This window comes from Manis pentadactyla, chromosome 15 (genome assembly GCF_030020395.1).
Source record: "Manis pentadactyla isolate mManPen7 chromosome 15, mManPen7.hap1, whole genome shotgun sequence".
Lineage (NCBI taxonomy): Eukaryota > Metazoa > Chordata > Mammalia > Pholidota > Manidae > Manis > Manis pentadactyla.
In genome coordinates, this window is record NC_080033.1 from 6,468,358 (window position 1) to 6,492,945 (window position 24,588).

General features: G+C 42.7%; 2 protein-coding genes across 2 annotated transcripts in view; both read left to right on the forward strand.

Moving 5' to 3' along the window:
• The first annotated feature begins 7,772 nt into the window (after positions 1-7,772).
• Positions 7,773-15,851, forward strand: ZNF285 (zinc finger protein 285). The gene is given in 10 exon segments (XM_036918250.2): positions 7,773-7,787; positions 11,861-11,987; positions 13,923-14,114; positions 14,117-14,374; positions 14,377-14,912; positions 14,914-14,951; positions 14,953-14,988; positions 14,990-15,364; positions 15,464-15,540; positions 15,543-15,851. Coding segments are annotated over 10 exon segments (1,773 nt in total). The 3' UTR covers positions 15,662-15,851.
• Positions 15,852-21,972: 6,121 nt separating this feature from the next.
• The window catches only part of ZNF112 (zinc finger protein 112), a 37,658-nt gene continuing 35,042 nt past the window's right edge, over positions 21,973-24,588 (forward strand). The window contains exon 1 of the mRNA XM_057493587.1: positions 21,973-22,183. The gene's annotated coding sequence lies outside the window, so the exon portion shown is untranslated. The remainder of the gene's footprint in view (positions 22,184-24,588) is intronic.

Consider the following 24,588-nt stretch of genomic DNA (forward strand, 5'->3'; position numbering starts at 1 on the left):
TGAGCAGGAGGCCTCGGTTTCTCAGAGGCTGTTGAAAAAGATCCTAGCTCCTCACCACTGTGGGTTTCTCCACAGGCCTATCTGAGGGCCTGAAGGATGTGGCAACGGACTTCCCTCGAAGCAAGTGGTCAGAGAAAGAGCAGGTGGGAAGCCACAGTGCCTTTTATGAGCCAGGCTCTGAAGTTGCCATTATGCTTTATTTTATTTGTTAGGACTCACTAAGTCTGAGAGGAGGGGCCTGGGCTCAAGAAGGGTAAGTCTGGTGGTCGTTTGTTAGGCAAATACCAATAGGTAACTAGAGCAGTAGAGGACAGGATCGTGCAGGGGTTTGTAGGTCCTGTAGGGAGTTCTTAAGCAAAGCAGTAATCTGATTCCTAGTTTGAAGGGGAAGAAGTCACTGGCTGGTGTGTAGAGAATGGATTTTTGGAGGGACAGAACTAGAAACATGGAGAACGGTTAGGAGGGCATTACAGGGGAGAGATGGCAGTGGCCACGGCCATAGGAGCAGGGGAGGTGGGGAGGAGTGGATCAGTTTGAGATAGACTTGAAGCCAAAGCAGAACTTTCTGTGGGATCTTGTCTTTTCCCAGTCACTTCAGTGATTGCTCCTATAGTTAGCAGTTAGTCACTCGCAAATAAAAGCAATAGAAGAGCTTTGGATGTTTTCTCTTCACAGCCATTTGGTGTTATAATCCGGGCATTCAGCATCTGATAATACACACTGTCTGCTGGCTAACTCTACAGAAGTCTACCTGACATCCAGGGCTAAAAACATAAACCCTATTTCAAAGGAAAGTAGCTAGCTGTCTACTACAGACTGCTTCATTGAGAAAAGGTGCAGGGTGGAGTTTCAGTAAGGTTCTCCTTGGCGTGGTACTCACTGGCCAGAAGGAGTCTCAGGTCTTAAATGTGTGGTGGCATGTTGAGGCAAGGTGAACCAACTGCCGCAGAGGGCTGCTAACTGGACGGACCCCATTCTCCGGGAAGTCATTCGCTCTGAAGCAGTGAATGAACTGATGGCAGTATCTTATGAACCCCAGAAATCACTACATCTTTGAGGCTGGTTAGGGGATGAGGGGCTGAAGAAGGGAGACTTCCTCTCTCCATGCCCTGCTTCAAACTCCTGAACTCTATCTCATGCACATCAAAAGACTCTTGAGGGACCAGGATATGATTCAAACTTTGACTGTTAACTTTAAAAACGCAGGAGGCACAACAATTTAGTATTGTCTCATTTGTGCAAAGGAATGGTTATGTGCGTGTACACGCACACAGTAGACCTGGGGACTTGGGATGGGAAAAGAGACATTTTCCACTGTATACTGTGATATGATCAGTCATAAGAAATACATACTTGGTAGTTGATATGACCAAATATATATTTCCCAGGTGTATTTGGTCTTCATCCACAGTTCCTGAAAACACTGCAGTGTCTTAAAGATGAAATGGATGTTTTGTCATGTTAGTGAAAGACTTTTGGACCCCCTACCCAAGGGCAGGGGCTGGAAGTTGAGTCAACCAGTAATTTAGTTGGCCATGACTTTGCAATGAAGCCCTCACAAAAACCCCTGAGAAGTTCTCTATGCTTTGATCCTGCTTCTCAGTTGGGAAGAGCTTCTATGCTTGAGGAACCAGAACCACCTCCATGTGCCACGGAACCAGGTCCCAAGCTCCAGGAGGATAGAAGTTCCTTTAGTTGGGACTTTGCCTGATGTATCTCTTCATCTGGCTGTTAACTTGTATCCTTTATGGTGTCCTTTATTAAACTGGTAAAAGTAAGTGTTTTCCTGAGTTGTGTGAGCAGCTCTAGCAAAGTAATCGAACCTAAGAGGGCAGGTTCTGAGAATCTCCAATCTGTAGCAGGTAGGTCAGAAGCACAGGTTAGCTGCGTGGGGCTTGTGACCTGCAGCTGGAGTGGGGGCCATGGAGGGCAGTCTTGTAGGACGGAGCCCTTAACCTGGGGAATCTGGTGCTGTCTCTGGGCAGAAAGCATCAGAATTGAGTTGAGTTCTCGGACACCCTGAGGTGTGTACAACACTGCCGTGTACAATACTAACGTTATGTGTAGGAAAAGACATCGTATATACACACACATTTGTAACTTGAAATTGAGAATATATTGTAGCAGGTAAAAGACTCCTTTTATATTATTAAAAAATTTTTCCATGCCCAAAAGTACACAGCCCTCGGGGTTGACACTGAGCTACTATTACAAAAGGCACCTGAGTCTGTTGGGATCATGACCTCATGGATTGTCAGGTGAGGGAAGTACCTCAGGAGTCCATCCAGCTGGTGCGTGCCAAGTTCATCAACCGCCAAAAGCCAGGATGTGATGGTAATCAAATGGCCTCCCAAAGAACTTGAACCAAAGGAAGTCTATCTTAAACACATTGTTTTCCCAGATGCTGGCAAACTGAAGGTACCCTGTGGGACCGATTTTCTAAAAGCCTAAGTCCAGAAGATCAATAGATTCTACATTGATTCTAGGATGCCCAGGATCAGGGAAAACCCACCGTGGTCCAGACAGTGACAACACCAATGTGACAGCAGTCCTGTCAGAGAGGCAAATACATTTTCTCCCCATGGAAGTGCTAGAGACTCTGAAGAGTAGCTGGTCAGGCTGCATGCGAAGGGAGGTTACAGATAACATAGTAACTGGCAGTATCAGTCATGTTGCTCTAGGAGGGCACTTCCCAAAAGACGTATAGTGCAGGAATGGTATAAGAGTTTAGTAAGCTGACCTGTACAAAATATCAAAAACTATCTTATGCCAGAAATAATGAGTTAGGAAACAAAATGGGAAGAGATGCTATTTATAATAGCAGCAACAAAAATCCCTAAACATTCAACAAATCAAATTCCAAAAGGACAGGAATTTTTGTCTGTTTTGTTCACTATGTCCTCTATACGTAGAAGGGTGCCTAGCACATAGTAGGTGCTCAAAAATATATAACAATTAACAACAGACAAAAATTCCTGCCTTCCTGGAGCTGAGTCCTAGCAGAGAGAGGTAGTTAACAAAGTATTTAATTAGATGATAAAGTATTTTAGAAGGTGTTAAGTACAAGGGAGGAAAAGCGTGTAAGTGGGATAAGGCAGAAGGCGAAGTGCCAGTGAGACAGGGACCGTGACAGTAAGGTGAAGGTCTCTGGAAAAACGCAAAGCAGGATAATTACAGTCAGAGCAATGTAACAGTGTGCAAAGTAGTTCCTGTTGACACTCCCTGTTAAGCATCGCGCAGTCAGTATCACACTAATCTCTAGGGTAAACATACCAAACTAATAATAGAGGCATTCTTCAGTGAAATCAGTTAAAGCTCAAAAGGCCAGGAGCAACTTGGCCTGGAATGTTTGAATGTTCCTCTGATGAAGAAAAATCATAGCCCATCACTTCATTGTATCAATTAGATCATGATATTGTAAACTTCACCTTAGCCTGCTAAAAGGCCCAGCTATTTTTAACTGTACCTATATGCTGTGTTTCCTTCTCTAACCCTGATCAAGTAATCTGCAACCTGGGCAAAAGATTAATTTTGTAAGCAAGCCCAGCTATAAACAGCCCAAAAAGTTAAGAAGTAAGATTCTTAACACAGTCTTTAGCAAACAGACAACCCAGCCCACCTTAGGGGCAGGGCAGGCAGTCTTGTCATGCTCCCAGAGGGAAACAGAATCAGAGCAGCAAATTTCTTCTGTTACTCATAAAAAATGAGCATTCTAGGACCACTTAACAAGTCTGTGCTTGTTTGCTTTACCAGAATTCCTAAAAATTCTCAACAACCTATAAATCCCCTAGACAAAGCACACACGCACCCGGCTCTTGTCCCCTCCTGGAATGAGCCAGGAGTTCTGTCCTCACTTTAAATAAAAGCCTCTTCCTGGCTCTCCCGCCTTGAGTGTTAGCGAAGTTCATTCTTTGACTCCACGAACAAGAACCGCGGTATCACGAGAAACTGTTGTAATTTTTAACAGGAGAGCAGATTTCAAATGGCAGACCTCACTGAGGGTGACATTTGAGCAAATAATAAAGAAGCTGAGCAAACTGTGGCTATCTGGGCAAAGAACATCCCAGCAGAGGGGAACAGTGACCAGGTTTGAGAAACATCAGCCAGAATTCCCCAATTCAAGACGGGAGTCCCTGTTATTTCTGCTGCTCCAGACAAGCAGAACAAGGCAATGTGAGGCTTCAAATGTAAAACATTCTCCAGAGACCTTTCAATAGAAACAAACTGTGAAAAAAAGTATTTAAGTGAGTTTTAATTGAAAAATTGCATGTTTATAAGATTAAAGGATATGTCTACAGAGTAAGAACCTACAAGGATTTTCACTAAAGGGACAACTGCTCATCCAGGTGGTAAGATATTGAGTCTCCTCCCTAATGTTTATCACGGGTGGACAGTTATTGGATTTAATTATTACTGACATTTCACTGTTATTTTATCGCTGCTGTGACTGCTGTTTTTACTTTAGATGACCGGATAGGGTCTAGGCGGCACCAGCTGCACCGCGGACCCTGGGCAACTTCGCGCTTGGCCGCCGCTGCCGCGCAGGGTCTTCTGGGGATCGTAGTCCACGGACTTCCTTGCGCATGCGTCTTGGTCCCGGGCGCGAGCTTTGACATTGGGACGCTGAGGTGAGCCTGGCTTGGACCGCGCCCCCTCGGAGCCGTAGTTGGGGATGAAGAGTAGAAGGAGGGCAGCTGTGACTCAGCCCTGCAACTGGAGTAAGGGGGAGCTGGAAGCGGAGATCAGTGACCGATGAGAGGGCCTCCACCGCCGCGTGGAGAGGTGAGGGGCTTCGGCCCGGCCTGCTTGGGACGGGGTGGGGAGAGCTGGGGCTCGCTTTGGAGGGGCTGACTCTGGTAGTGCCTCTGCGGATATCGGATAACGCCTGGGGCTGCGCATCCCCGGTCGGGGGTGGTGTCAGTGTTGGGACGTGCATCTCCAGAGCCAGGCGGGGACAGTGGGCATTGGCTCAGGTTTGGAGGATAATGGTTTGGGCTCAGCGTCCCTGACCGCGTGGATGGATTGGCGCGCCTTGGTCATCTCCGAGGGTGGGGGACGGCCTGGGCCCTTATTCCTCAATATGGCCCCTGAGCAACTCTGGCTCAGCACCCCTGAGGCTTGATACTGAACCCTGAGCTTGGGATTTGGCAGCTCTGACTCCAGCGGGGCCTTCTTGACTTTAGGGTGGAGGGGCTGGCCCCAGACTGTACATCCCCTCTCTCTAGTAATAAGTCTGGCATATGTCTCTAAATACAGTCTGAAAAGAACTGCCCCAAATTATTAACTCCGTCTTCACCTTTCCTGCTTTGAGAGCCAGGGAATGCAAACTTTGAGGCTTATAAGCCACACGGCAAATCATAAATTGTTAAATTTCAATCAACAAATTGGAAATTTGAACAGTGACTCTACATTTGATAAAATTAGAGAATTCATGTTATGTTAAGTGTGATATTAGCATTTTAAAACTTTTATAGCTTTTACAGCTAAATAAGGATTTTACAGACGAAATAATGTCAGGGATTTGCTTCAAAGTAATTTGTGAGTATGTGGGGTGCACACAGAGGTAATAGTTGAAGCAAGAGTGACCATGTGTTGATAATTGTTTCAGCTGCAGGTTTGGTAAGTGGGGGCTCATTATACTCTTCTGTCTACTTCTGTATGTGTTTGAATTTTTTATGGTGTATCTTTGAAATAATTTAAAGTTGACTACCTAGGGAGTGCTTGAGGCATAAAAAGGCTGGATTTTGCTCTTAGTTGCACAGAATATGTGGGGGCCAGACCTTGGGAATTCTCCCTCAGACCAGCCTCCTACACCCTGGATGTCACTCTGAGCTCAGAGGTACAGTCAAAGCTTCAGGCCTTTCAATAAATTTCTCTAGTTTTCTTCCTTTCCTAATGAAATTGGAGTCTTTTATGTCTTTGGTCTCTTGTGTACGGGATAATTTTTTTTTCCTTCTATCTCTGTGAATATAGGTGCGTGTTTCAACATCTCAAACATAATATTTCCAAAACTGAGCTCCTGATCCTCCCCTACAAAACCTGCCCTTCCTATGGCCTTCCCCATCTCCAGAAATGGCAACTGCATCCTCCGGTTACTGAGACCAAAGCCTCCAGTCCTCTGTTTCTTTCCCACCCCACATGCAAGTGATCAGCAGATCCTGTTGACCCTCTTCGATATAAATGCAGAACCTGAGGATTCCTCACTACCTCCATCTCTACCACCCTGTTCCAAGACACTGTCATCCCTTGCTGGTAACCTCCTAACTGGTCTTCCTGCTCCCCCTCTTAACACTTAACACTCCCACTAAACAGCAAACAGAGTAATCCTGTCAATACCTTAGTTAGATCGTGTCACCCCTCTGTTCAGAATCCTCCTGGTGCTCCCATCGAATGAGAGTGACAACCAAAATCCTTTAAATGGACCAGAAGACTCTGCCAGCTGGCTCCCATTTGCCTGTAAGTCATCTATTGCTCATTCCCTTGCTCACCCCACTTTAGCCACACATCACACATGCTGCCACCTCAGGGTCTTTGCACTTGCTGTCCCCTCTGTCTGGAACACTCTTTGTACAGATACTCTCTCCCTCACTCTGATAGGTCTTTACTCACTTATCAGCTCAGTGAGACCTTCCCCTACCACCCTATTCCACTCCCCATGCCATTTCCCCCCATTTTTTCTCCATGGCACTTACACTGCGATATTTTCAGTGCTCAGATCACTATTTGGCACACAGTAAGCACTTAATAAATAAATACATGATGAAAGCGGAAATGCAGTTCCTGTCCTCTCTGAGCTCATAACCAAAGGCGGAAGATAACTAAGTGACCACAGTGTAGTATTATCATAGCAGTGCCAACTACACTAGGTACCTGCTATGGGCCAAATACTCGTGTCCCCTTAAAATTCACTCACTGAAATCCTAATGCCCATTATGATGGTATTGAGAGGTAGGGTTTTGGAAGGTGATATGGTCATGAGGATAGAGCCCTCACGAATGAGATTAATGCCCTTATAAAACAGGCCTAAGAGCTCCCTTGCACCTTCCACCAGGTAAGAACACAACAAGAAGTCTGTGATCTGGAAGAGGGTCCTCACCTAATGATGCCGGCACCCTGACTGCAGACTGCCAGCCTCCAGGACTGTGAGAAACAAATTTCTGTTACTAAGCCGCCCAGTCTGCGGTATATTATTATAGCAGCCCAAACAGACCTTAGACAGTACCCAATGTAAGAGAGGTTATCAAGGAGGGCTTCCTGGGGCTCCAGAGGGTCAAGTGAGTGTGGGAGGGAGATCATTTTGAAAGCCAAGAGTCCAGATCTTAGCTAACTGATAGGTGTTCAGATCACGGTCCTGGGACACAGGAGCAAGTCTTACCCATGAGAGCCTTAAGCACAAGAAGGCTCCCTGTCATCTGAGATCATGCCAGGCCAGGAATGCTGGGGCTTCTCTTCTAGAGGTATTAGGATATGGGTGATGTCAGTACATTCACAAGCCCGAGAAAAGGAAAAGAATGTAGCCGCTTCGACCCAAAAGCTCGAGGAGAGAGATGGTGGCTATGCGAGGGTCTGGGATGGGGCAGGAGGGAAGGTGAGGATGTGGGAGTTCGGTCTAAGGAGAGTGAGAAGAGATCTCGGGACAGAAGAACGTGTTGGAACATTTTACAGACAAGAAAGGACCAATATTCTTTCACAACTTGTTAAATCCATGTCGTCATGGATTCTTTCTTCTTTGCAGTTCTTTCTCAGGACCCAGTTCTTTCCAAGAAGACAGTATGATCAAATTCGAGGTAAGCTAGGGTCTCTTTTCTTTTGCTTAAGTGCCATGTCCGTTCTGAGGAGCTGGACATCTGCACTTCCTGAAAGGACATCAGCCATTCTTGAGTCACAGCTGTGCGTCAGGCACCCTTCCTTGCCTATAGCAGTTGTGTGAGATGGGCAGTAGTCCGTGCTTCGTAGAGAGGGAGAAACAGGCTCAGAGATGTGAAGATGTCTAGTGCCGTGCTACTCCAAGTGTGGTTTGCAGAGAACTGCCTGTCACTGGCCCATGAGGGAGAAGTACAGAAATCAAGAGTAAGAGTTCAGAAGCTTTTATCATGATCTGGTATCACATCACCACAGGGTCCCAGTGAATGTCAGTATGTCCACGACCACACAAGGGCCACAGAGGTCTAGTCCTTGTAAGAAGCAAGATGCGAATGGTTATCACGGGTCAGGCAGCAGAGCAGACATGGTAGGAGATTTATTGTAAGGACTTGGCTTAGGTGATTGTGGGGACTGGGCAAGTCAGAAATCTGGGGGGCAGGCTGGAACTCTTGGACACAGACTGAAGCTGCTGTCTACAGGTGAAGGTTCTTCTACCCCCAAGAAAGCTTCAAGCCTCTGACGGCCTCCAACTGATTGAATCAGGCCCACTCCGATTACCTAGAATAACCCCCTTTAAAGGCAATTGGTTTGGATTTTAATCACATCTCCAAAATATCTTCACAGCAACACCTGGATTAGTGTTTGCGTCAATGACAAGGAACCACATCCCAGCCAAGCTGATATATCAAAAGGACCGTTACGGGTAGAACAAGGATTTTTTAAATCATGAAAAACATTTTAATTATCAAAATACACAAAAAAGAGAAAATGGCACTGCAGGTCTCTTATGTACAGTACCCATTGTGAAGAGCCACCCTGGCTTAATCTATCTCTTTTTCGCTTTCTTTTTTTGTTTGCCAAATATTTTCAAAGAAGGTCCTGGACAGTGTGTTATTTCATGCAGTGTTGGGTTTTTTCTGAGCTCATTACTCTCTTGCAGTACCTTAGATGCAGCTCAAATAAATGAGCTCACAGTTTCAGCCTTCTGCCTGGACACCATCTTCCTGAATTCACAAATTCCCACTAGGTACATTTCCTATCTTCTAAATGACTGCTAGCAACTGTTTCACCACTGTATCACCCAACCTAACCATTTTTCAGCCTCTCATAACACTTGCCTCAACTCTCGGTTTGGTCCCAAAGCCAGTGCCATAGGTATTTTGGTAACACTGTGCTTGGTGGCTGTTTTTGTATGGTTAGCTTGAATGTGTTGGGCAATGGCAGAGGGGCAAGAAAGAAAGCAGAAACAGGCAAGATTTCTTAAGGCCTAGACTTAGAACTGGACCAGCCCAGGTGGCCAGATCCGATCAGGGGGCAAGGAAGTATACTCTGGTCCCTTAGTGGAATTGGGGAGCATGAGAGACTGTTTTTTGAAGAGTCATCTTGTTTACAACACACCTCTATGTATTTCAGTATGTATTTCGAGGAAAAAAATGACTGAAATTATCTATCATCTAATTCCTGGGCAGTAATCAAATTTCCCTGATTTCCTAGAAAATGCTTTTGGTGTCATTCAATGTATTTCTCTATGCACAATACTTCCTGTAAGTGGAGGCACTTAGTACTTGAATAAACTCAAGTTCAAGATTTTACAAGACTATTTCATAGGTGGTGCTGTGTGTGGAGGAAAAGATGGTAAGATCTTTGACTACAGACATCCCGGTACCTGCATAGGATCCCGGGAAGGGATGCACCCAGTTCAACGGTGGTGGGGATGTGCATGTTTTGTCTTCCCAGACTCTGTAATTGAGGCCAGAAGGGAGAAAGGGGGGCAGGCGGGGTGAGCCTCCATTTCTAACCCCTCCTCCTACAGTGTCTGTCCCACTTGGTCGCTGGGTGTCTGTATTTCCTGGCTCACTAGCTCCAGCTCCTTTTCATTGCCCCTCACAGCGGAAAGCACAGCAGTGCTAGTGAGAATGGTGCCCTTGTAAGAACAGTACTGACTCCTATCTTAGTCTCTTTGGGCTGCCATAAATAATACCATGGACTGGGTGGCTTGTGAACAACAGAAATTTATTGTGCACAGTTCTGGAGTCCGGGAAGTCCAAGGTTAAGGAGCTGGCAGACGTGTTTGGTGAGGCCTACTTCTGTCTTCTTGCTGTGTCCTGCATGCAGGAAGGGGTGAGGGAGCTCTCTGGGGCCTCTTTTATAAGGGCACCTGCCAATCCCATTCACGAGGCTCCATCCGCACGACCTAATCATGGCTTCACTTCCCAAAACTATCACCCTGGAGGTTAAGATTTCAACATACGAATTTTTTTGGGACACAAGCAGGCAGTCCATATAGCCCCTATAGTTTCTATTTTTACTGTCAGGCTTTGGTAATTATAACAATTACTAGTAACTGTTCTTGTGAAATACATTATAACCATCGCAACTTGCCATGGAACCATGCTGCAGGTGCAGTGTCCTGAGAGAATGCATCTGTGAGCATGTACCTGAACAGTGTGATGAATGAAGTTGGTAGTATTTCATTACAAAATTGTTTTCTTGGTCAGGGGATGACTAGTAATACTAAATTATCTTCCCCCTTAACTTTTTTGAGAATTTTAAATTTATGGGCAATTGAAAGAACAGTATAATATATAATCTTCACCTAAATTCACAGTTGTTTACAATTGCACACAAATATGCACATAATATACATATATACACACATACCTATATTTCATTTTGCTGACCCAGTTGAGAGTAAATTGCAGGCTTCAGTATTCATCTGTAAATAGGCATGTATCTCCTAAGAATAAGGGCATTTTTCTTGATTTCTACTTTCCTGTTATCATACTCAAGAAATGTCACATTGAAGTTAGTTGATATCCAAATGCCCGAACTGTCCCAATGATTTCCCTTCCCCCCCTTTAAAAAAAATCCAGGAGCCAATGCTTTTAGTTGCCTTGTCTGTTTAGTCTATTAAGAGCTATATTAATCTACCATGAACGAGAAAGTAAAATACCAAGTCTTGGTATATGATGGGGAGTGAACACCCAGATACTGTTAGGCCTCTTTGAGGACAGTTTGGACAGTATCAGTCAAAGCCTAAAACATACATACCCAAGTAATTCAGTAGTCCCTGGCCTAGGAATTTATTTTGTAGAAACGCTTCTAAGCACTCAAAGACAGATGTTCCTAGATTGTGGTTTATTGTAACATTCTTTACATGACCATACATGGTTAACAAAGTGATACAGGTAATCAGAGAAAAGAAGAGAAGCTTGGCCCGCTCAAAACTTTGAATTTCCTCTGTGCTTCTCATTTCTTTCATATTGGTGAGGGTCCTTTCAGGAGTCGGAAACAACAATGTCTGTTCGAACAGAGAGAATTTAATGGAATGGTGAACTAGGTGTCAAGTTGTTAAGCAGGTAACTGAAAGGTTGAAGAGAGCAGACATGGAAATAGCAACTACAGGAAGTAACTCCCAACCTGGCTGAGGGACAAAGGGGAGAGACTGAATTATTGGAAATTAGAAATTAGAGGAAGGGCCTTGTGGAGCTGAAACTCAGAACTGAGAAGGGGGTTGGGCTGGTGTCTCAACTCAGAGACGAAGCTCTGGTGGAGGACCTGGACTCCCGATGAGGAAACACTGGCCGGCTGGGGGCTGGCGTCTGTGAGGTGGGGCACAGTGAATCTGGTCCTGTGAGTGTTAGGAAAGCTGCGAAGTGGATTCGGCCACAGCCACCGTAAGGGCTGCAGCCACAGGCTAACAGTGTTTGGGGCGTGATGCAGGAACGAAGCAAACAGCCTGGCACCAGTCCCTTCTTCCGCCCGAGCCTTACAGACTCCCTCTAGCGCCCCCTCGTGTCAGAGCCTAACATAGAGCCAGTTGTCAAATTCCAAGCGTGATTTGCAGAGTCCCAGCTCCAGAATTATAAAGTGTAGGCTAAAAGCGAGAGTTTGGAGCAGGAAGGCCACAACTTAATGACTGAAACAGCTTCCAGCTGTGCTCTTCTGCCAGTGGCCATTTGGGTGGATGATCGAGATGGCATGCTTGATGTTTTAGGAAACTGTGACCCTCACGGACGTGGCTGTGGCCTTCACCAAGGAGGAGCTGGCACTACTGGACAAGGCCCAGATAAACCTGTACCGAGACGTGATGCTGGAGAACGTTAGGAACCTTATCTCAGTGGGTGAGGACGACAACCCTCCTCAAACCACTGGTTCTGTTTCTTCAAATGATCCGCTTCAAACCAGATAGAATATTCCAGCTGGACCACAAAGGTCACTTGAGAGAAAACCTTAGAAATGCATGTGCAGATGAGAACCCTGAAGCTAGTGAGTCTGAACAGATAAAGGAGAGTGGGCAGCTCCTTGTGAAGTGCCGGTGAGGGGGCTCTCGTCAAATCCTGCACCTCCTGGCCTGCGGGCATCTGATGCGTTAGCAAACCCACCCTGACCTCCTCACATGTCTGGGCGCTCATATTTCCTCATATTTCTCTAAGTGAGATTGATAAAATTCCTACACTCCCACGGACCTTGGTCCCTCGGTTGCTTCTGGAGACAAACCAATGTTTTGGACAAACTAGTGTTTAGGAAGCAAACCAGGATCTGGCCTGTAGTAAGTGTAATATAAGTGTCAGCATATTTGCTTACTTGTTGATAAATGTCTCTAATTTCAATTTTTCAGAGGCCCATATACAGATATATATTATCTCAGTTTATGAGATAGTTGCTCTTAGTGTCCCTTTTTCACAAAGGAAACAATCGAGACAGAGAATGTATAAGTAACTTGCCTGCGATCACATAATGTGTAAGAACTAGGATTTCAACCCTGCCAATCTGGCTCTAGACCCTGTGTTTTTAATAACCATGTGAAACTAAGTACCACTCTGCCTATAGACTATAGACATAGGGCTAATCAGCAGGATGCGCCCCCCATTGCTGTGTAGTGAGGTCAAGTTACTATGTCATAGCCAGCGGTTCTTAAGAGGCAAAATAGACTAATGCACTAGAACAGAAAAGAATTTATCAGAGTATATTGCACCTAGTAAGGTAAGTATCAACTGGTAAAACTATTTTGGTTAATAGTGTGTGTCTATTTTTGTGTACTGGATGGCAGTGTAGATGCTTTTTATACCGTGGGTATAGTCAGAACAATAGGAAACCACTGCTTGAGCCTGCTGGGGGCAGCTCAAAGTCACCCTTTCCCTGACACCACCTTACAAATTAAGGTCTCAATAAAATCACTCAGAAGCTACCTTGAACCAGAAGTTGTATCCAGATGATCTTGACCATGGCACTCAAGCCCATTTTAGGTGCCAAGGGTGTGACCACCCTCTTCTGCCTCAACCCCCTACTGGTTATTGCTTAGTACCTGCCATTTAGTGCTTGCTTCCCAGGGTGCCAGGTGCTGGACAGTTCCACATTACTCATTCTCACAGTCATGGCTGTTTGAGATTCTGCAATAACCTAAAGAGGATCAGTTGAGGAAATGGATAACAGGATCTCAGTGGACTTTATCTCTTCATGGAAGCCAGAGAACCTCAGGGAAGATAAAAAGGATGTCTCTGTAAACCTGTCTCAAAGGTGTACATGTTCTTCCCCGTCCCAACCCCAAGACCATATTTTACATTATTATCCCCATTTCAATCTCCATTGCCCACTGTGTACAGTTGTTCAGGTTGTACACAAATATACACGGTAATCCTATGCCATATAACAGCTGTGAAGGGAGGGAAGTACTCAGGAGAAAGGACCTGTTGCTTGATTCTGCAATCTTGTATGTATCTTGGAACGTCTTTGTGATCCTTTGTGTCTCCCACTATGCCCAGCACTCTCCATTATTGTGTTATATAGCAAAATGATTAAAGGCTTTTTATCAACTACTCTTACAGCAGGGAGGTGAGTTTCTTCTCTTATAAATTGTTCCCAAGATTTCTTTTGATTTTCCTGCAGCACCTGATCTTTAATTGGCAGCTCCAAGATTAGAATTACTATGATTCTGATTGTTTCATATATGAATAGAAGCCGGTGACAAGTTCCCACCCCATTCTACTTCGTTTTCTCAAAACCTCTGGATAGATGATTTACTTATTCTCTTAGCCAAATTCTCTTTCTCCTCATAGGAGACAGGATTAAAAACAACATTTCAAATCTTCAGGAAAAAGGATTGGGTTACCTCTCCCAGGAAGTGCTCTACCTTTGGCAGATTTGGAAACAAAGTATCAGTGAATTAACTGTGAGTCGGGATTATGTCCTGAATCTTCAAGGAGATTACTCCCAATATTTAGAAGATGTTTCCCTCTGTGGAGAGTGGGCAGTGTGTCTCTTCAGATTTCTGGAAATGAAAACTATATAATAAATGCCATTAATTCAGAAAATCAAGATGGCTTAGCTTGGAAAAGCCTCACACATGTCCTTACCCGAGAATCTTGGAGGAAAGTCGACATAATGGCCAAACCCCAAAATTCTCAAGGAAAATGTAAGAGTATTCATATGGAAGAGAAATTGTATGGATGTGCTTGGTATAATGACAGCCTCAGTCAGACCTCATGTGATCGTGAGGACCCCCAAGAAGGTAAGGAGAGGAACCTTACAGGTACTTTGACTGTGGGGAGAACTTGGTTCCGAAATTCATAGTCAGACAACGTAATGTGGTCCATTCAGTACCACAACCTTCCAAATGCAGTAACTATGGAATGGGCTTCATAGATGACATGAATTCTCGTGTTCATCACAGCGCTTATGTAGGAGATAAATCTCATACACGTGACCAGTGTGGAAAGAACTTTAGTCAGAGCTCAGATCTTACTGCTCATTGTAAAAGTCATTCAGGTGAGAAACCTCATGAATGTCAAGAGTGGGCTAAGTGCTGCAAACAGAGCTCGGGCCTTCCCAGATACCAGAAAGGCCTCCCAGGAGACAAACCCTATAAACGTACTGAGAGCAGCAAGGGCTTTAGGCGCAACTCCTCTCTTCACCACCACCATCGCTTCCACACAGGGGAAATGCCCTACAAATGCAACATGTGTGGGAAGGAGTTCAGATTTAGTTCACTTCTTTGTATTCGTCAGGGAGTACACACGGGGGAAAAGCCCTATAAATGTGAAGAGTGCGGGGAAGCGCTTTGATCAGAGCTCCAGTCTTCTTGTCCATCAGAGTCCACATTGGAGGGAAACCCTACAAATGCAATGTGTGGCAAATGCTTCAGTTCAAGCTCTGTTCTTCAAGTCCACCGGAGGCTGCACACAGGGGAAAAGCCTTATAGGTGTGCTAAGTGTGGAAAGGGCTTGAGCCAGAGCACACACCTTCATATTCACCATCGAGTCCACACAGGGGAGAAACCCTACAAGTGCCCTGTGTGTGGAAAGGCTTTTGCATACAGTTCAGGTCTTCACACCTATCAGAGAGTTCACACAGGAGAAAAACCTTATAAATGCGAAGTGTGCGGTAAGGGCTTCAGCTACAGCTCCTATTTTCATTTACATCAAAGAGATCACACCAGAGAGAAGCCATATAAGTGTGACGAGTGTGGTAAGGGCTTCAGTCGGAATTCAGATCTTCATATTCCTAAGAAAACAACATTATAATCCAGAGTTTGAAACTTAAATTTTGAAGGCTTAGTGTGGCAAGTCAGGGGGCGGATTGGGCTTCTTCAGTGAGAATCTTCATTGAAAGTCCACCCAGGAGAGAGGCCCTGTAAGTGTAGAGAATGTGGTTGGAGCTTCAGTTGTAACTCGTATCTTCTCATCAGAGAGCACATACAGATGAAATGCAACATACGTGTTATGAGCATGGCAAGGGTTTCAGTTATAGCTCAGACCTTACTCATCAAAGACTGTATAAGAGGACAGAAACATTATAAATGTAGTAAATCAGGGTTCAGCAAGAAAACAGAGGCCAATCTGTGTATTCCAGGTGATAGAGGCTGACTCAGCCACTGGGAGGGCTGGGCCAGCAAAGGACAAGGACACTGCCCCCCATGATGGCAGCCTGCAGCACTGAAGCAGGTGGTTCTTAAGAGCATTCCAGGACACTGCTGTGGGTCTCAAGAACTTCCGCACAGTCCCCATCAGCTGTCACTACAGTGGCAAAGTAAGTGCTTCCTGACAAATGGATGCCTTCTGGCAATAACAATAGTTAAGAGGTCAAATTTCCATTCATGGTGTGAGGAAATTACAATCGAGGTGAGTACAAGGACTTCAGTCCAGCCAAAATCTTTAGATTATTTTAAAGAGTACCCACTGGAAAGGTACTCCCCGTATAAAGAACATTCAAGAGAGTGCTCAGGAATGAAACCTGTTATTAGTGTAGTAAGAATATTAGTCCACACTCAGGTTCTTAAATCCATTAGATTCTCTACACAGGGAGAAGCTCTATGGAAGTGATATTTTATGGGAATGTGCTATGTGTTCATCACACTCGTTCCATTTCCTGGGCACACAGGGAAACTCCATTTCCCAGCAACCCTTGCAGTTAAGAAGGGGCCCTTGTATTGAGTTCCAACCAGTGGAGCGAGAGCCAAAGTGATAGAAGCTACTTGCAGACCTGGCCCTTACAGACATCTTGTGATGTCCTTCAGGCTTCTCTTTCCTGTCACGGTGATCTTAGACGCGGTTCCAGACTGGACTGGTGGAAGGCGGCTATCTGACGTGTGTTGCACTTTTTTTTTTTTTAGCAAGAAATAAACATCTGTTGTGTTATACGACTAATATTTTGGCAGCTTATTTGTTGCTAGCATTGCCTAGCTATCCTGACTGGTAGAGGGATTTAACAGCAACATATTTCATGGTCATTGAAGTCCACCTAAGGAAACAACCTTCTAATCCAGAGTTTGAAACTTAAATCTTGAAGGCTCAATGTGGCAAGTCAGGGCATTGATTAGGCTTCTTCAGTGAGAATCTTCATTCATTTCTGTAAAAGAGAAATGCTCCAGATGACGTGCATGTGGTGAAGCTTTACCAAGGGTGCAGTCTGTAGATGTGGGAAAGCCCAAGCAGTAGAGAAACTCTAATATGTCATGGCAGAAAAAGGTTGTCAGCTCACACCTTAAATGCATTAAAAAATTAACTAGAATAGGTGTTCTGCAAATAGTCTCAATAAAATTAAATAGAACTAACATTTACTGAAGTGAACAACTTAGAGAAGGCCAAGAGTGTTCGTAGTGTGAAGCAGGCAGCACCACTGCTTCTCAACAGTCTTGTCTGATAATGGGTTTTTAGAAGGTGCACATTTTATCAAGTTCCTTCCAAAACTGTCATTTAGTTTAGGACTATAGGTGGATTTAGGAGGAGGAGATATATTCACATCTTTCTACATCTTCAATAACAATTATGGTCTTTTTTTGTATCTTAGTTGATGTATAGGTTTCTTCATTTGGGTCACCTTTTATTCCTAGTTTTTCTTACAATTTTCTACTAGTTATGGCTTGTATATGGAACAGCCATTCAAATGCAAATAAAACCATCCCTAATGTGTCACTTTCTTACTGATCCAGGTGAGCAACAATGAGAGATTAACAAAACTCAATGTCAGTAAGAAGTGGAAAAATCAACATTTTTACATAAATTGGTGGGGAAAAAAGTACATTTCTAGAGAGGATTTTGTCTATATGTATCAAAGTGTATTATGTGCATTGTCTTTGAACCAGTCATCCCACTTCTCAGAATTTATATTTAGGGTGTAATCACACAAATGTGAAAATATGGTTTCAGAAGGGAACATGTTTCAAGAAAATTTACAGTAATAAAAATTGCAAACAACTTAAAGATCCTTGAGTAAGAGATTGAGTAAATTGTGGTGTACCTAATAATGGAATAAAATAGCACCATTAAAAATGATCTGGATATATAAAATTTTCCACACCATTGTTTGGAGAAAAAAAAATCAAGTTGCAAAAGATCATTATAATATGGTTCCTGACCAATATGCTAGACTTTTTAGAGGGCAGAGTAGCCCTGGGAACCATCCCCCACCACCATCTACATTTTACTTCTCAGTGTTGTTTCAAGGATGGATTGGAGTATTGAACCCAGATGAGAGTATGCATAAAGTAGGAAATGATTTCCCAAAGTCATTTTCCCTCCTCCATATTCAGGTGCTTGAGGTAACAATTTTGTCATCATACATTCACCAACTCTTATATAACATTTTTCCATAATGAGTTATGAATAGAGTTCATGGCAGAGAGGGTAGGTTGTTTGGAGAAAGCAAGTAATGGTGGAAAATTGTGAGGTTTTGCTTTAGGAAGAGGCTCCCTTTTCTCAGGACAGAGATCAGCCCTCAGCCTTGGTGCGGGTGTCACAGATACTTTTGTGACAATACTCCTATTTGGCCAGGAGAAGCCCTTCATATCACATTTAGCTTTCTTTCCCTTTCCTTTTTATTTTCATTCTTTTTAGTTTGACTGAGGTATAATTGATCTAAAAAACATGCACATATTGAATGTATACAGTTGGATGAGTTTGGACATGTGCATACAGCTGTGAAACCATCACAACAATCAAGGTAGTGACCTCCAAACATTTCATTCCATCCCTTTGTTTTTATTGTTATTATTATTATTATTATTATTTGTGGTAAGAACACTTAATGTGAGATCAACCCTCTTAGCAATTTTTCAAGTGTATAATACACTATTGTTGACTTTAGACACTGTCCTGTACAGCAGATCTCTAGAAATAATTTACCTTGAATAACTGAGACTTTGTTTCAGCTGAAGAACAACTCCCCATTTTCCCCTGCCCTTGGCCCCTGGTTACCACCATTCTATTTTCTGCTCCTATGAATTTGACAATTTTAGGTACCTCACTTAAGTAGGGTCATGCAGTATCTGTCTGTGACTGGCTTATTTCACTTAGCATAATATCTTCCATATGCAAAAGAATGAAATTTGACCCCTATCTTATACCACTTAACAAAAGTAAACTCAAAATGGATTGAAGACCTAAATATTAAGGCCTGAAACTGTAAAACTCCTAGAAGAAAACATAGAGGAAAAACTTTACTTTCATCTTGGCTATGATTTCTTGGATATGGCACCAAAATCACCAACAAAAGTGAAAGTAGGCAAGTAGGACCACATCAAACTACAAAGCTTCTGCACAGCAAAGGAAACAGTCAACAGAATGAAAGCAACCTATGGATTGAGAGAAAACATATACAAAACATATCTGATGAGAGGTTAATATATGAAATGTATTAGGAACCCCTGAAGTTCAATAGCAAAAACAAACACAACAACCTGATTTTTAAATGGGCAAAGGACTTGAACAGACACTTCACCAAAAAAGATGTACAAATGCTCAACAAGTATATGAAAAGATGCTCAACATCACTAATGTCGGCAAATACAATCAAAACCACAATGAGATAACACCTCACACCAGTTAGGATGGCTATTCTTCAAAAAAGAAATGAAACAAAGACAAAAGATCACAAGTATTGGAAAGGGTGTGGAGAAATTGGGCTCTGCTACACTGCTGGTGGAAATGTAAAATGGTGCAGCCTCAATGGAAACAGTATGGAGGTTCCTCAAAAAATAAAAAATGCAAGTACCATATGATCCCATTTCTGGGTATATATCCCCAAAGATCTGAAATCAGGATGAAATATCTGCCCTCCTATGTTCATTGCAGCACTATTTCCAATAGCCAATATCCATTGACAAATACATGGATAAAGAAAATATACAATATACAATAGAATATTACTCATCCTTAAAAGGAAGGAAAATTCTGCCCTTTGCACATTTAACCTTTAGAATGTGTCATTCTGAAAGAAAGTGACATCAGCAAGATGGTGGCCCAGGAGTTTTCTACCATCATCCCTCTTAAAACATTGATTTTGACAATCACCCACAAAGAAGAGTACTTTTGTGGAAGTCCAGGAATCCAGTAAAGTTACAGCACCTTTGGAGAAAACATAGACACATCGAACAGGGTAAGAACAGTTTTGCTTTACTCATATCACCCCTCCCCACAAGGCAGCACAGCTTAGTGGCAAGAGAAATCCCCTTGGCCAGTGACTCTCCCATGGGGGAAATTGAGAGGTATCAGTGAGCTTCCCAAGCTGTGTGGGACGCTGCCCAAGAGGCCCACCTCTTTCTCTCCTCACCAGGACACTGAGGTGATCCATGTGAAGAGGAGGTTGGGAGAGTCTGGGAGCACAGCAACCAAGGCTAAGAACCCATCAAAAAAATGCTACAAGCCACCTTACAGCTCATCCCACTAACCATTTTGCAGACCCCAGCAGGAAGCCTGCCCACAAGCCACTGGTAACTTCCATCTCACCTGTGGATTGGCTCACAGCATGTTTTATAAAGAAATGTGAAGTATCCCGTGTAATTTATTGAGTACTGTACTGAAACAGAAAAACAAAATGGTTGTATGGGTTCTGAACGGTTGTAAGTGTATCAGCTGTTTATCCTTGTGATCACGTGGCTTACTGGAAGCTGCGGCTCACTCTCTGCCCAGCATCATGGGAGTATTGTGTTGCATATCACCAGCCTGGGAAAGATCAAAATTCAAATTTTGAAGTATGGTTTCTACTGAATGCATATCACTTTTGCACCATCATAAAGTCAAACCATCGTAAGTCAGGGACCGTCTGTACTTACTACATGAACTCTGGGCTGGATGGCTACCATAGACCCTTCACTGTCTTCCACTGCATTTAAACATTCTTTTCATCTGAAAACTCTTTGCTTTTGGTCACCAAATATTCTTTGTCCTTTCTTGGAGATGGAATCTCTTATATAGTGGAATCACAAATTTATTATTATATTTCCCTTGTTATAAGCCCTGTCTCTTTTTACATATTTACTATTATTTCTTTTTGTTATTCTCTTCAGAGGGAAATTTGCCCAGAATTTTCAGTGGCTTTAGTTGAAGGAATATGGTTTCTTGTTCAAATATTTCCCACCCCTCCTATGAAGTATTCTTGGGGGGGTGGGGGAGAAGCCTGTATCTAACCTAGTTTATAAGTCATAACTCTATTTTGTAGGAAATTCAGAAGACTGGGAGAGAAAGTGTGAGGAGGCCATTAAACAAATGCAGAATTTGACCTAATTTGACATCTTGGTTTCTCCAGCAGTTCAAAGATATGGAAAAAAGTGGTGGTGGTGTGCGTGTGTGTGTGTGATATAGTTCTAGAATAAATGAGCTTCAGGTGAGATAACAATCAAAATGAATGATGTTTGGATATTGATTGGAATAAACCAGCTAAAAAAAGTACTTTTTCAATAAACAGGAATTCAAATGGGATATAGATTGGATAATAATTAAGAATTGTTAATGTTGTTTTATGATGTAATGATTTTTGTGGTTATGTAAGAAAGTATATTTAAGTGATATGTGTAGTATTTGGAAGGAAATGGCAATATTAAGGAGTTACTTTAAAATACTTCAGTAACAAAATTTGAAAATGATGAATTAGTGTAGGAAAATGTTGGTAAGTGTTGAATTTAAGGTATATGTGTTTGATGTTTCATGTTAGTATTCTCAATACTTTTGTATTATTTTTAGAAGTTTCACTTTAAAAATTATTTTCTGCCCAGAAGGAAAATGGTAAGTACATACTTCCTGTAGTTGCACTTGTCACAGTCAACTGGGCTCCATCTTCCCGTCAACCTACACCCCCCCCCAATAACCATGCCCTCACCTTGTTTAAACTGATGTGTAGAAAAGAAACAGTCATAGCAAATATATGTCAAAGAGCAAACAGGAGTATCATAGGGAAGCCTGAGTTTGAACTAAAAAAATTTCAAGAGCCCTTTTTCTTAATACAGTATTTTCTCCAATTCCTTGGCAATGCAACAGATTTCATTTGTCAGGAACAACTTGCTGTTCCTGTTTTATGTCCTGATCTGTGCTTGGAACTCCTTGTGGATTCTTGGCATCTTGGAATAAATAGTTCATGCCAGATTGCCGAGTCAGAGGTAGAGGAATACAGGAACATAATATATTCTAAGAGAAAATCGAGTCAAACCAAGTCTGAGATCCCACATTCCTTAAAGTTGATGTCCAGTGCAGCATAAACCAAGTTCGTTTTTTAGCTTTATTTTTTGTCATATGCATCGCTTTCTGCTAAAATGTGTTTTCTTTTCATAGGAAAAGCTTCAGTTTCCCCCCCTAACTATTCACATTTGCGCTGGAGAAATGGTTCAGGTTGAATTTATTAACCAAGAGAAATAGCGTTTGGAAGAGGGAAGCGCCACCACGCAGAGGATTCTGGGAGGTGCAGTGGGAAGCACTTCCACCCCCAGGTGGGCGGGTCTCTAGTCCGATAACTCTTTGGGATTCTAGGAAGTGTAGTCCAGAAGTTCCGTGCAAACAATTCCTCTTCCGGAGTGGGGAGATGATCCTCGTGTGGCTTGGGATTCTGGGAGGTAGGTGGCAGGAACTTCCGCTCAGGGCAGGTAACAGCTGTCATTTCCCCTGCGGAGGTGAGACTTAAGTTACAGCACTGACTCCACGGTTCCTTAGTCTAGGCGAGGAACAACTATGGCCCTACCCTTTGCCTGAGGGGGAACAGTGAGGAAGAAGCACAAGGGGTAGAGGCATTTGCGTTACCCTCTGGGTGGTTAAAGTAGGAAGAGGGTCTGTGAAAGCTGTCTGCATTGTTGACAGAAGCCTGTAGTATTTCTTGGAGAAATTTTTCCAAGGAGAGTTTGGAAGTGAGTCACACCTGTGTCTTGTGTGCCAAGAATATTGCACAATCTTTTTATTCCAAAGTTCTGTAGATATTGTTACATTTTCTAAAAGCTTTTAATGTTGCAGAAGAGAATTCAAATTCATAGCTTATTTTTTATCCCTTTGAAAATGACTCAATTTTCATCCTTACCGTTATATTTAAAATTTTTCCCAAATGTGTGCAATGGCTTCTCTGCTCTGCTCATCCTCTTCCTACTTCACCTTCCCTCCTCCCCTTTCTATTTCTCCTCCAGTATTTAACATTGCTCACATGGAGAAATTTTGTTCATTCTTAATTATTTATTACAAACTGCTTCTTTCTCTAAAGGTTTCTTCTAATTAGCTTCTAAGATATACCTGTTTGGTGTGTTCATACTCATTATAGATTTTCTCATTATCTTCAGCCTTCCACTTTGAGTTCTGAAAAGTTATAAAATGTCTTGATAGCATATATTCAGTTTCCTTTGAAGCATATCATTGCTTTTAAAAAATATTTTTCAGAGCAGTTTTAGGTTACAGAAAAACGAGCAAGTACAAAGATTTCCATTATGCCTCCCGCCCCCATCACGTTTCACCTATTTTTAACACCTGGCATTAGTGTGGTATATTCCTTCCAACTGATGAATACTGATACATTGTTGTTAACTAAAGTTCATGTTTTAATTAGGGTTAACTCTTCATGTTGTACAGTTCTGTGGTCTTTAAAAAAATGTATAATGTCTGTATCTACCATATGGTATCATACAGAGTAGTTTCATTGCCCTACAAATACACTGTTCCACTTAATCCTTTTCACCCCGCCCCCCCAAACCCTTGGCAACTACTAGTCTTTTCACTGTCTCTATAGTTTTGCCTCTTCCAGAATGTCACATAGTTGCAATCGTATGGTATGTAGTTCTTTCAGACTGGTTTCTTTCACTTAGCAATATGCATGTAATGTTCTTCCATATCTTTTATAATTTGATAGTGATTTGGGGGGAGGTAATTTTGTCATTTCTTTTATATATGCTCCATTGTATGGGTGTACGGTTTGTTGAGCATATATATATATCCTTAATTTGTATGGATGTGAAAAATGACTCATTCAGAATAATGCTCCAGTCATAAACATGTGAAAACTGTAAAAATTAATAAAGGGAAACCTCACTAAAATGGAGTCAGAGGCCAGAAAGAGGAGCTCTCACAAGGTACCACTCAAGTCAATCACAGGAAGAATTGTCAATTACAGACCCCAACAGAATCCTCAACATGAATCATCACTGTACATTACCTCTCCTACTAGAAACTGACTACCTCTAGCGACTCATCCAATGAGAAACCATCATCACCCTGAACTCTTGCTTTTCTTCAATAGATTTTTGTTCAAAACAACCCCTTCCAGTTTCCTCCTTTTCCATAAAACTACATTCCTCTCCTTTGTTGGACTAGTCCCTGGTTTTTGCCATAGCTAGTTTGTCCTGGATTGCAATTCTCTGCTATTCCTGAATAAACCCATTTTTTAAAATAACTGACTTATTTTTAAGGTCAACAAAGTATAAAGAGAAAATAGCTATGTAACCAACACCCACATCAAGAAAAGCACACTGAAATTGTAAAGTATCCACACTCACCCACAGTGTGGTGGTGCTTCCTTCCCTATCATCTTCTGCCATCATATGCAAGTCATCCAGAGAGTTACATACAACTAAAGTGTGTGCAGCATCCCTGCTGTGTTCTGTTCCATTATAGAGTACACACATACACAAATTTATTCATTCTCAAATGGGTGTCAAAAATGCTGCAGAGCTTCTAGGCTTTTCAGCTCTGTGACTAGACCATCACTCCTGGAGGAAAGCCCCAAATGTGCAGCATCCCCAACTTTTCCTGAATTTTAGTCCACTAATTCTCCATTATCTTGTCCTTTGGTGCCTCCCAACACCTTTAAAAAATGTGTCCACCTTTCATCCATCGGATGTTTGTTTCAAATTACCCATTTTTATTATCACTGGAAGTGGATATATACAACATTCTTTGTCTATTGTACTTCTAAGTTTTCTTGTCATTTTACCCAAAAAACTTTACTATTATCAGAGTGAGAGTGCTTGCCCAGCATTTGAGATGG